Below are 12,431 nucleotides of genomic sequence, written 5' to 3'. Positions count from 1 at the left end.
AAACCACACTCCCACGAATACATAAATAATGGATGGGGTGATGTATTAAAGAAATCCCCACAAGGCCTGGTAAAGCTGCAGCGAATGCATTTCTGCTGTATCATATTTAACTGTTTGCAAGCGTCTGCAAGGAGGATGCAGAGCGCCTGCAGACTCGGGGACTCATCGCACCTCTCTGTCCAGGGCCTGGCAATTCTAGCATGAGGAGTTAAAAGGAGGGTAGGAGGTGGCAGGGATCCTGGCCCTTCAGGATGAAGCAGGACAATGTAAAATTGCACTGCACCTCACCCGGCTTGGCACCAGCCACGCATCCATCGGTCTCCTGCCAGGACTGCGGCGGAGAGGACAGGCCCCTTTAAGAGCCAGCGCGCGCCCCCGCCCCGCGAGCGCTCTTTTTCCCTAGCAACCGCCCCGGGGGAGGGGGAGGTCCTGGCAACGGAGCTCAGGCCCCGAGCGTCACGTGACGGCCCGCAGCTGGAACGCGAGCACGCGCCCCGCCGAGCGCCCGCCCGCCGGGGGCCTGAGCGCTGGGGCGCGTGCGCGAGCGGTGCAGCACCGGCCGCGGGAGCAGGGAGTATTATGGGCTGTGGGTGCCTCTGAGCAAGATGGAGCTGTCTGCAGTGGGCGAGCGGGTCTTCGCGGCCGAATCCATCATCAAACGCCGGATCCGCAAGGTGAGCTCTCGGCCGGGACGGCCCTGCGCTCCCCGCGGCCGTGTCGGAGCCCGCGGGCCCTCGGGGCGCAGCGGTCCCGCTAGCCCGGCTCCCTCGGCCACCCCCGCGCCGCCGCCTCCTCGCGTCCCTGCATCCTCCCCACCCCCACCCCCTATTTTTTTTTTCCCCTTTCTGTTTTTCAGGGACGCATCGAGTACCTGGTGAAATGGAAGGGGTGGGCGATCAAGTGAGTATCGTGGGGTCGGTGGCGTGGGGACCGGGGAGGCGGCAAGAAGGCACTTGGGCCTTGGGTGGGGGGTGCGTGCTTGCGTCCTCGAGGTGTGCCTCTGCCCCTTGGGTTTTCATTTTGCTTTTCTGCACGCGTGACTCGGCAGGTACAGCACTTGGGAGCCGGAGGAGAACATTCTGGATTCGAGGCTCATCGCAGCCTTCGAGCAGAAGTGAGTTGGGGAGGCTGGCCGGCGCGGTGGGGCGCCGTGCAGGGAAGCGGGAAAAGCGGGCTGGGCCGGGGAGTGGGGCCCGGGAAAGGGACTCTTTAATTTTTGGCGTTTCTTGGCTGCAGGGAAAGGGAACGTGAGCTGTATGGGCCCAAGAAGAGAGGACCCAAACCCAAAACTTTCCTCCTAAAGGTAACCTGGCCCAGCCCCAGCAGCCCCCTCTTGGGCCCCCAGCCAGGGCGCAGCACAGGCCCTGCATGGGAGGGACAGATCCGCCACTGCCTAGGAGGGCAGGCTTTTCCAGAGGGGCCCCAGCTGGGCAGGGGGTGGTTGTGAGTCCCTGACAATTCCCTGGCAGCAGGCCGCAGCCAGCTCAGCCAGAGGGGCCTGGGAGTGGGGTAATCAGGGGTGAAACCGGGGACTGGGGGTGGGGATGGGCTCCAGGAAGCGAGTGGGTGAGGCAGGTCGGGGCATACTCACGGGAGGAGGTGACCAGGAAGCTAGAATCCTGCTTTTCATCACCCCCAGCCTTAAACACACTGGCCTGTACTGTGTGTGTTAGAGCCTTGGAGCTAGTGAGTGGCAAGCCGCCCACCCTCCTGACCTGGAGCAGCCCACCTCTCTTAGAGAGGATTCTGTGCCTTTCCCACAGAAAAGGGGGGAATTTGAATATGACCGTACATTACTTCAATTTGAGTCTGATCATCCAAATCCACCCTGGACTACCAGCTTTCGGGTCCTGAGCCCGTCTACCCCCCCATCCTGGTATTTCTGGAGGTCCAGTGAAGATGGGGTGGGGCATGGTGAAACCTAGCCTGTTTGCATTGGCGAGGGAGCAGAGAACTTCAGAGGAAGCCATCTTGGAGAGTTAGGGGTGTTTTGTTTTGTTTTGTTTTGATGAGGGAAGAACAGAGCCTGGGATGAGGAAAGCAAGATGACCCGTGTTGTCCACTTAAGGCTAGGCTGCAGGTGGCCTCTTGAGGCCACCGTAGTTTCCCTAAAGGACTAGGGATGCCTCAGAATTTCTTCCCAACAAATTTGGCACCAGAAGAACAGGAAGGGCTCCTTGGAGAAGAGACTGCAAGATGCGAAACCTCGTAATCTCCAGTTTGTCCAAAGTACGCCATGCTCAGTGGGGGCGGGGTGGACCAGTCCCGCTGACAAGGCCAGCACTCCCCGCCAACGGATTGGGCGTAAGGGTTAGCCTTGGACCAAAAGCAAAAGTGGAAAAAAAAAATGTTGGTTTCTAAAATCCTATAGTTTTGCACCCCACTCCCCGCCCCCAATCGCGGTGCATCTTCAGGCATTCACGCAGCAACCTTAACCCTGATGCTTGCGGGTGGGGAGGGGTGGGCGGAGCAGCTGGAAGACTGGTGGGCTGTGTTGACAGCTCCTCAGCGCAGCTGGAGCGCCCTCTGGTGGCCAAGGCGGTAATGATCTTGAGTATCAATTCTCAAAATACCTTTTTCTTAAAAGTTGTAAGTTTCTGGGTTGCCCCCCCCCCCCTCCTGGGCCCAACAGCGCCGAGTCCTCTGCCCGAATCATCTCCTTCAATATCCTCAACATCCCAGTGGAGTTGGGAGTACTATCCCCATTTCACAGATGGAAACAGGTTTTTTTTTTGGTTTTCGAGACAGGGTTTCTCTGTGTAGCTTTGCGCCTTTCCTGGAGCTCACATGGTAGCCCAGGCTGGCCTCAAACTCACTGGAAACAGTTTTAAGAGTGACGTTGAACACACCTACAGGAAACGAGGCTGAGAGTCGCGGGTGCAGGGGGCAGAGCTGCCTACGGTATCATCTTAATCCAGGGTTTAAGAAACAGCAGGACTTCGAGGAATATTTGTGAAGGGCTGGACCTGTTGCTTTGTGGTTAGGAGGCAGCCCAGCAAAAGGCACTTAACATTGTCTGCCAGGAGCTATACCGAGCGACATGGAAGCCGTTTTGAGATTGCTGGTATATCCCCGGTTCACACCCGGGAAAAGAAAACAGGTCGATAATTTGCCCTCCATCACAGAGAGCTAGCGGCAGTGTCTAGATGCTGTTGGTAGTGCATCCCAAACCCTGGGGCCACTTGTCAGAGTGCGCTGACTGTGTTCTCTGCGGTGACATCCGAAATCCACTAGTCAGACATCCTGGGGAAAATACAAACCTTTTTCTTTTTAATATGTGAGGGTTTGCATGTATGTGTGCCATGTTCATGCCTGGTGCCCACGGAGGCCAGAAGAGGATCCTCAGAATTGGCGTTGCAGGCAGTAGTGAGCTGCCTTGTGGGTTCTGGGAACTGAACCTGGGTCCTCTGGAAGAGCAGCCATTGACCTTAACCTCTGAGCCATCTCTCCAGCCCCAGGATTGTATCTTAGGGAAAGCTGATTTCTCAGAAGCCTGGCACCAACAGGTAACTGTGGCTTGTCCCAAGTACTGGCTGCCTCCAGATGTGTGGTCAGCAGGTGCTTTAATGGTCAAGGAGAGCATTATGGCACGACCCATTTGGATAGCACAGAAAAAAGAGGATGAGATTAGACCACTGTTTACACACATCCTCCTACTGTGGAGCCTCTGTCACCACTGGACTTCTGTAGGACCTAGCAAGTCAGTGTGGGGGCTGGAGAGATGGCTCAGCAGCTCAGAGTGCATTGCCCTACCAGAGGGGCAGACCCCCAAACACCTGTAACTCCAGCTCCGAGAGATCGGACGACCCTTTCTGGCTAATGTGGGCATCTGTGTACATAGACATTAAAAACAAAACAGGTCGGGGAGTTGAGGTAAGACGCAGTGAGTGAGTGCTGTACCCTTGTTTCTGAGGAGATTCATTAACCCCCCTGGGGATGTGGCTGGGAAGAAATGTAAGGGGCCTTGTGGAACTCAACTGGCTGGAGAGAGGAGCTCCGGGAGCTATATCTTCCCACATGGGTGCTGCCACCTAGTGTCAGTGAGTGTTGACAGGGAGGCCCCAGCCTGGGTGCAGAGCCTCTGAGGGTGTGGGGTTCCTGGTAAGACATTAGTCCACCACAAGCCGGGAGAGCCCTGACGGGTGACAGTTTAGGCTTGTCAGGGGGTATACAGGCTGTGTCTTCGTATTGATTAAGCATCCAGTGTGTGGGGACTGGAAATGGAGAGCTCCCCCAAGCACAGATTGCTCCTGGGGGCCCTGACAGATTAACCATGGGAATGAATCCCTCCTCTGCCCCTGAAGTCTCCCAACTAGATTAAGGCAGTCACAACCTAACCAGGTGCTTTGCCCGGCTGGAGCCGGAGTATTAAACTCAGGACTCTGGTCCTACCCTACTCCATCTTCGGCCACAGCTGTCAATTCTGCCACTCTGTCCCCAGCCGGTGTCCCACCCTGGCCTCAGGAACTGCTGGAGATGTGTCTGGTGGGGTCTGGTCTCCTGCTGGGCCGCCTGTGTCCCAAGAGACAACAGCAGCTCTGGGAGGGGGTGCCATTCAGAGTAGACCTGATCGGCTGTTCTTCATCCTCAGTGGAGGGGGCTGGCCATGGAGACGTCCGTGTCTGCTGGCCATTCTAAGTCTTCTGGCAAGGGGTAGGTCCGGGTGGACCCAGAGCTCCAAGAGCCTTTGGGGTGGGCTCCCCATGAGGTAGCCGCCGAACTGCTGTTGAACCCTGGGGCTTTTCAGAGCTCACACTTAACTCCGCTCGGGTGTCTTGTCTTCACCAAAGGCCTAGGCTGGCTTCTGGTACTGGCTTCTGGGTATAGGTTTTGGGATCCACAGGTATGAGTAGGATGAGAGCAGAGAGGCAGGCCTGGGGGCTGGGGCAAGGGCCTCTCTAGAGGTGATGGTCATCTGTGGAGTCAGGGATGGGACTGAGAGGTAGGGGGAGGGAGGATCTACCTCTGTCCCCAAGAATTAGCCCTTGGAAGAGTCCCAGGCTTGGCTGGGATCCTTCATGGAGGGTTCTCTCACAGGGTCCCTGTCGTTGTTGCCGAGTCAGCAAGTAGCCAAGTGGAGCAGAGCACACATGCACATTTAGTGGTATTGAAAAAGACCAAGCCTTAAGCATTGCCTGGCTTTGGTTGTAGACAAGTTATGGCTTACTTTTTTTTTTTTTTTTTTTTTTTTTTTGAGTATTGAGCAACCTTAGGCTGGCCTCAAACATACTGTGTAGCTGAAGATAACCTTGAACTTCTGACCCACCTGCCTCCATTTATGGAGTACTGCTCCACCGTGACAGCCGACAGGTTTATGTTTTGTGCTGGGGAACCTAGGGCCCCTGCATGCTAGGCAAGCACTCTTCCATCTGAGCTGCGTCCTCCCCTCCCACCTCCCAGTCCTTTTCTTTTTTGTCTGAAGGGTCCTAAGTCACTGATTGTTCTGAGTAGTCTCCTGAATGTATGCTGACGGAGCTCAGGGCTGTCTGGCTTAGAGGTGTCCAGGGGTTGCTATGAGTCTTGAGGTCCCACCCATGCCCCTTTCCCTGCAGGCCCGGGCCCAGGCCGAGGCCCTCCGCATCAGTGATGTGCATTTCTCGGTCAAGCCGAGCGCCAGCGCCTCCTCGCCCAAGCTGCACTCCAGCGCCGCGGTACACCGGCTCAAGAAGGACATCCGCCGCTGCCACCGCATGTCTCGCCGCCCCCTGCCACGACCAGACCCACAGGGGGGCAGCCCTGGCCTGCGCCCACCCATCTCGCCCTTTTCTGAGACGGTGCGCATCATCAACCGCAAGGTGAAGCCCCGGGAGCCCAAGCGGAACCGCATCATCCTGAACCTGAAGGTGATTGACAAGGGTCCGGGAGGAGGCAGCCCTGCGCAGGGTGCAGGGGCGCTTGCCCGCCCCAAAGTCCCATCGCGGAACCGGGTCATTGGGAAGAGCAAGAAGTTCAGCGAAAGCATGCTGCGCACCCAGATCCGCCACATGAAGTTTGGCACCTTTGCGCTGTACAAGCCCCCGCCCGCCCCTCTGGCGCCCTCTACCGCGGGCAAAGCCGACGTGGCCTCCTCCGGGCCTGGGCTGCTCCTGGCCACCCCAGCAGCTGCCCCCTATGACGCACACAGCTCCAGCTCTTCCGGCTGCCCCTCACCCACACTGCAGTCCTCTGACCCAGACGATGCACCACCCAAGCTGCTACCCGAGACCATGAGCCGATCTGCTTCCAACTGGCGAGAGCCAGAGGTGCTGGATCTGTCCATCCCTCCCGAGGCGGCTGCCACAGGCCAGCGGGCGCCTCCTGATGCCGCTGCTGCTGCTGCTGCGGGCCAGGCACTCCACACAGCCCTGGAGCCCACAGGTGCCTCCTCCTCCGAGCCCGAGGCTGGGGACTGGCGCCCCGAGATGTCGCCGTGCTCCAATGTCGTCGTCACAGATGTCACCAGCAACCTCCTGACCGTGACCATCAAGGAATTCTGCAGCCCTGAGGATTTCGAGAAGGTGGCTGCTGGGGTGGCAGGTGCTGCAGCGGGGGGTGGTGGCACCGGGCCAAGCAAGTGAGGGGCTTCCCCGAGGAGGGAGGCTTTGGGGGGGGCCTCCTTCCTGGAGTCATCTTTGTGCTCCCACCCCGTCCCTGCCCTCAGACCCGTTTGCCTGTGCTCTGCTTGCCTCAGATGGCTTGATGTTGACCCAGGGATGGGGCTGGGTAGTCCTGGACATGGCTAGGGTTCTGGTAGGGCACAGGAAGGAAGAATTGCTCCCTGGTGTCCCCGGCACTGTCCCTGACTGTGCAGGTGGGGCCCAGTAGGTGGCTTCTGGGGAAGCCCAAGAACTTGAGGTTCAGGTCCTACCCACACCCCACCCTGCCTCTCCTAGCTTGCTTCTTGCTGTGTGTGCAGTGTCCGGCCTCGGTGCTATCTCAGCGGCTGCAGGGCCCCTAGGAGTCCCACCTCGGGTGGGCACAGTCTCTTAGTGCCCCCTGGGACTGAGTGAAGGATGAGGCCGAATTGGGCCCCTCCCTCGCGCTACTCGAGGGTGGCAGCGGCTGGGCCAGAGGCCCCCTTCCCTGCTTGCCTGTATCTGGACCAGGCCCACGCAGATCTTGTGTCCCACACACCCTGTCTCTATCCAGAACCCCCTTTGAAGGTGGAGGGGCTGCAGACATGGCACCCTGCCGCGGCCTCTGGGCATCTGGAAGCCTCCTCCGTTTTCTACCAAAGGTGCTGCAGGAACCTGCTGTGGAAACTCGTGGCTGTGCATGTGTGCTTGCCCTTGGCTTGTTCTTGCGTGGATCCTTGTGTGTGCTGGGTGCAGGGTTTCGGGCTTTTCCTGCAACACCCCTTACCGGTTGGTTCCTCAGAACAGGGTCGCTGAAGGCGTGGCCTCCCTTGCCTTAGCCAGGCCTGGTACAGTCGGGTCTGTGTGGTTTGCCATGGAAGCCACAGGCCTCTCCTCCAATCCCAGGTTCCTGGGGGACATGCAGCCCTCACGCCCTTCACACGGCGGCCAGCATGGTGGGACTGTGTTGGGGGGAGGGTCCAGCTCCAGCCTCCCTGGTTGCAGATGTAGGTGGAGGAAAGAAGGCCTGGAGACCTCCCAGGGGGTCTTTGATTTCTCCCACCCACCCTGGCTTGCTTGGAACTGCTGAGCTTCCTGGCCTTCTAGCCTGTTGGAAGACTCTGGGTGCCTTGGGCAGCTTCTGTTGCCCTCTGCTGCTAGGGAACCGGGGCATCCGCGCCAACGGCAGAGACCAAAGCCCCAGTTTCAGGCCAGGCACCAGAGGAGTGGGCGGGCCAGTGGGCAGAGGGAGGATGCCTGTCCCCGGGCAGCACTAGGGACCCCGCTGGCCTACCCTTGGCCTGGGATTCACTTGGGTGTTGAGTGGTATGTTCCTGTGTGTACCCTGGGCTGGCTCCTGGTGTACCTGGCCCTGGTACCTTGCTCAGAGCATGGTGAAAGGCGGAACCAGCTGACCTGAGGACAAGTATTCTGGTCTTAGGAGAAGATGTTCTTCCTTCTCACCCCCCTGCCAGGGTCTGCGGCACAGCCCCAGCCCTCCTTCCCCCAGGGTATGAAACCGGGGTCCTCACAGGGTTTGGGGGGCCACAGTCCAGGTCCCGCCTTGTCCTGTGCTAACCCCAATACCGTCCAAGTGCCAATTGGCTTTTCCCCCAAATAAGGGCTGGTATTTCACCTCTGTCCCCAGAGGCGATCTCCCCCTCCCCCTCCCCCGGGTGGGCCACCACCACCTGGGTGCCAGTTACAGGTGTTTGCGGAGACCATAGAAATGTGTTTTCCTGAGAGTCTGTGTCATTTGTGACCTTTTTTTGTAAAGAAGTTGTGTTTTCAGAGGTGATTTTATGACAGGATCGTGAGAGAGTTAGTTTTGCAAAAAATGAAAAAAAAAAAAAGAAAAAAAATTTAAAAAGTTAAAAAAAAAAACAAAGAAAAGAAAAAATAGAAAAAAAACATTGTGGGATTCCTGAGAGTGTGGGGTGGAGGGAGAGAGCTATTTAAAGAGGACACAGGAACGCACCGATTGCAGAGCTGAGGTGGTAATGTCAGGGCGAGGTGGAGGCCTGAGCTAGCTGCTGGGTCCCGGGGCCGAAGGCACCCGAGAGATGGCCATGGCTGCCCTCCTTCCTCGGCAGCAGGCATGGCGAGTCTCCTTTGGTGACCTAGGAACAGACTTCCACTCCAGCCAGTCCCCAGGGAACTAGCAGGAAGCTCGGGACGGGCAGGTGTTGGTCGCGGGATGCCTTGGGGACTGGATTCACTGTGCTTTTTTCTCCCAAGGAAGACTTCTCTACCACGCGCTTTTACTTCTCACCAGCTTGCTAGGTCGTCTGGTTCCCAGTCACTCCAGTCACCCTAAAGACCCAGACACCCATGAGTTCCCCTGGCTTGGAAAGGGATGCAGGCTTCAGAAAGCTGCTGCTGGGGTGACCCCCTCTGTGGATGCGGGGAAGGCATGGGGGGATTGGCGGTGAGCAGAATCTTCCCTCTCCTGGATAGCCTGGAGAGAGAGGCCTGGACCTCTGCACAGACCCCACGCAGCCTTGCACCATCAGCCTACTGCAGGCCCCTCCCCCACCCTTGCTGCTTTTTGTTTGCCTAATTACCAAGCGGAAGTTGCAGTCCGGTGTGCTTTATTTTTGTATGTGAAATGACCTCCCCCCCCCAACCCCCGACGGTCATGCCCTGTAAATGCACCCTTCCCACCCACTTGCCAGGAAACGGGAGTAGGTGAGTCCCCAGGGTCTTGTTGGGTTTTGAGATGGAAGGTTGGGACCCATTCCTGTTGAGTGAGTCGTCCCTCTGTGAAAGGGCCATGCAGAGCAGCAAGACCTCCACACACAGCACGCTGGGGCCTCCAGCTGCCCACAGCCCCCAAGGGTGCAAAATGAGCCTCCTTCCCCTGGTCACGCCGCGCCCCTGCCTCAGTGGGAGGGGGTGGGACGGAGGTATGGTCTCTTTCAAAGGGGGCTAAGCTACTTCACTGGAGGGCTGGAGGGCTTAGCGCCCAGGCTGCCCTGGCCTTCGAAGGGAAGGTGGGGACTCTGGGGATGGCTGTTGCCCAGGCTAGAGACTGGGCCCTAGCAGAAAGGAGGTCAGTGGAGAATCTGGGCTTAGGCCAGCCTTCCTGGGGACCTGAGAGGCCACACCCCTTCCCCTTGCTTTTCTGGTTTGGTTGGTTGGCTCTTTTCCCCCTTTGTTTTATTTTGCACTTCAACAATGATGGAACCCAGTCTGGTCAGCTCTGCCCTCGGGTTCCAGTGCACTAGGCCAAGGTGGCCTCTCTGGGGCTTCTGTGGTTCAAGGAATCACTTTGTAAAAGATAAGAGAAATTTTAAGGGTTTTAGTTTTGTTCTGTCTGCTTCTCTTCTTGGTTCAGAAAGCCCAGAGAGTGGGGTCCCGCACCCCTTCTGACAGCCCCCCCCTCCAGAAGCAAGAAGAGCAGCTGCTTAGGTGGGGGCCAAGGACCCCACTTCCCAGCCTAAAGGTCCCTCCGTCCTTAAAGGACTCAGGACTCCACTCCCACTGTATGCAGAGCATCAGCTAGGTGATGGAGCCAGAGGGTCTGAAGAGGCCAGGTGGATGGGGTCCAGTGCTGGGCACCTGTGCCGAGGAGCCAAGCGGGCATCTTTTTGTTGGTTTTAACTTAAAAACACAAAGGCCTAAAGAAATATGTATCTTATAATTTTGTTTTAATTTTTGAGAAGCTCATTTGATGAACCGCACGAATGGATTCTATATATATATATATATATATATAATATACGTACATAGCTCTATATCTGGGGACGGGCACTGTCTCTCTTCTCTCGCGTTTTAAGGATGACGTGTCTTTCTTTGTCTGTGGTTCAACCATCCAGCTCCCAGCTGGCTAAACTTTGCCTCCAGTGGTTAACGGCGGGAACATGGTAAAGCTGGCCGACGGACGAAGAAGGGGTGGGGCCCCCAGTCTGCCCTACCCCTTGGGAAGGACTTCCGGTGGGGAAGGTAGCTTATTTTGGATGTGGGTTCGGTGGATTCTGGGCCAGGGGAGGGCGGGCTCGTGCTGATCACTCTGTCTCGTTCGTTTTCTTCTGCTGCTCCTCAATATTGTATCGATGCCAGGAAAAGGGGGTGAGGCCTCTCTCACCCCCCAAATAAATTGTCACATTCCGAAGCTAATCCCAGCCCCCCGGATGGGGTGTGTCTGCCTCATTTCTTCTGGTTCCTATGGCAGTTTTTCCTTTTTTTGAAGTGGTCTCTAAGCCCACACTGGCCTCATACCCGTCTCCTACACCGGCCTCATACCCGTCTCCTACACCGGGATTACAGGCGTGAGCCACTGTGCTGGGCCAACATCAGACCCAGGCCGCTGAGGAGGCACAGCAGGTAAAAGGCACTTGCTGTGAAACTCTGCAAGCCGAGTTCCACCCCCAGAACCTACATAAAAGGGGAAGTGAGTAACCAGCTCGGCAAAATTCTCTCATCTCCACACTCATGGCATGACATGCTTTTTCTACCCGTATGTGCTTCACGCGCACACAAATTAAGGGGCTGGAGATGGCTTAGAGGTTAAGAGCACATAATGCTCTTGCAGAGGACCTAAGTTCGATTCCCAGCACCCATGTAGGGTGGCTCACAAGCATCTGTAATTCCAGCCTCAGGGCTGTCAGGTGCCTCTGGCCTCCAAGGGCACCTGCACCACTCATGTACATATACATGCACAGATACTCAAACACGTACCTTTTTTTTTTTTTTTTTGAGTAAATCTTTAAAAACTTAATGAAGGTAGAGAATCATCCATGAGGATAGTGTCAGCACTGGGTCTGTCCACAACCTTTGCAAAGCCCTCCCAACTCCCCAGCCAGCATGAACTGTAGGTCCGAAGGGCTCTTGGTCGGGAACACAGGCCTGCTGTTCTTGGAAATAGGGGTCTTTTTTTTTTTTTTTTTTTGTTTGTTTTGTTTTGTTTTCCAAGACAGGGTTTCTCTGTGTAGCTTTGCGCCTTTTCCCCGAACTCACTTGGTAGCCCAGGCTGGCCTCGAACTCACAGAGATCCGCCTGCCTCTGCCTCCTGAGTGCTGGGTTTAAAGGCGTGCGCCACCAACGCCCGGCGGGAAATAGGGGTCTTGAGTAGTCGGTACATGGCGGGAGTGGAGAGCTAGGGGCCAGCACCCACAGAAAGGAAGGGGTCCACGAGGCTGTCCTGTCACTCTAGAGCCTCGGGGCACAGACCTGAGGGCATCCATGGCTGCTTTTGCTGCTGCTCCCTACAGCTTGGCACCACATGGCCCGAGAGTGGGGTCTTTGACACTTCTCAGTCCCGTGAGCCATCCCTGAGGACATGAGCAGGCAGCAGCCTCGGACACACTTCAGCACTGTCCTTGGTGAGCTGCAACCCCCTGTAGGCATCCAGGGCATTCCATGAACACCTGTTGGTTAGACGTGGGCACAGCATCCCTCCCCTCTCTTCCCACTCCGTCCCTATCGTATCCATGTCCAGCCTCTTCCACGCCTCCCAGCCTGGCCGCCCCTATGTTCCTCATCCTGTAACCCCAGGACAAGGGAGGTAGAGACGGGAGGCTCCATAGGGCTTCCTGGGTGGTCTGTCTGGGCTGATCTGTGAGCTCAGGGTTGAATGAGAGACTAAGGTGGACAGTGACAGAGAAACACATCTGGTGTGAACTTACAGCCTCTACAAGGAGGTGTGGAGAGATGGCTAGTGTAATCAGTTTGGAACACCTTGAGAGAGAATTAGGCAGAGAGCCCCAGGGGGATATTTATGAATGGATTTGAGGCTGATCCAGTTCCTGATGACCCAAGCACCACGGGAGAGAGCCTTGAAGTCTGTTCCCGGGGCTCCTCAGTGCTGCCATCCCCCATCTTTCAAAGACCACCAGGGATTTAGGTTTTCATTCTGGAGGCTACTGGGCAGTTCAA

General features: G+C 56.9%; 1 protein-coding gene across 1 annotated transcript; it reads left to right on the top strand.

The window, feature by feature from the left end:
• Positions 1 to 477: 477 nt before the first annotated feature.
• On the top strand, positions 478 to 8,424 carry Cbx6 (chromobox 6). Its single transcript, XM_006979164.4, has 5 exons — positions 478 to 674; positions 857 to 900; positions 1,049 to 1,114; positions 1,237 to 1,303; positions 5,553 to 8,424. The coding sequence occupies exons 1-5, from the start codon at positions 606 to 608 to the stop codon at positions 6,555 to 6,557; spliced, it is 1,251 nt and encodes a 416-aa protein (XP_006979226.1). The 5' UTR covers positions 478 to 605; the 3' UTR covers positions 6,558 to 8,424.
• The last annotated feature ends 4,007 nt before the right edge of the window (positions 8,425 to 12,431 follow it).

Source organism: Peromyscus maniculatus, chromosome 20 (assembly GCF_049852395.1).
Source record: "Peromyscus maniculatus bairdii isolate BWxNUB_F1_BW_parent chromosome 20, HU_Pman_BW_mat_3.1, whole genome shotgun sequence".
In the NCBI taxonomy this organism is placed as follows: Eukaryota; Metazoa; Chordata; class Mammalia; order Rodentia; family Cricetidae; genus Peromyscus; species Peromyscus maniculatus.
This window is presented reverse-complemented; position numbering and strand designations above follow the sequence as displayed.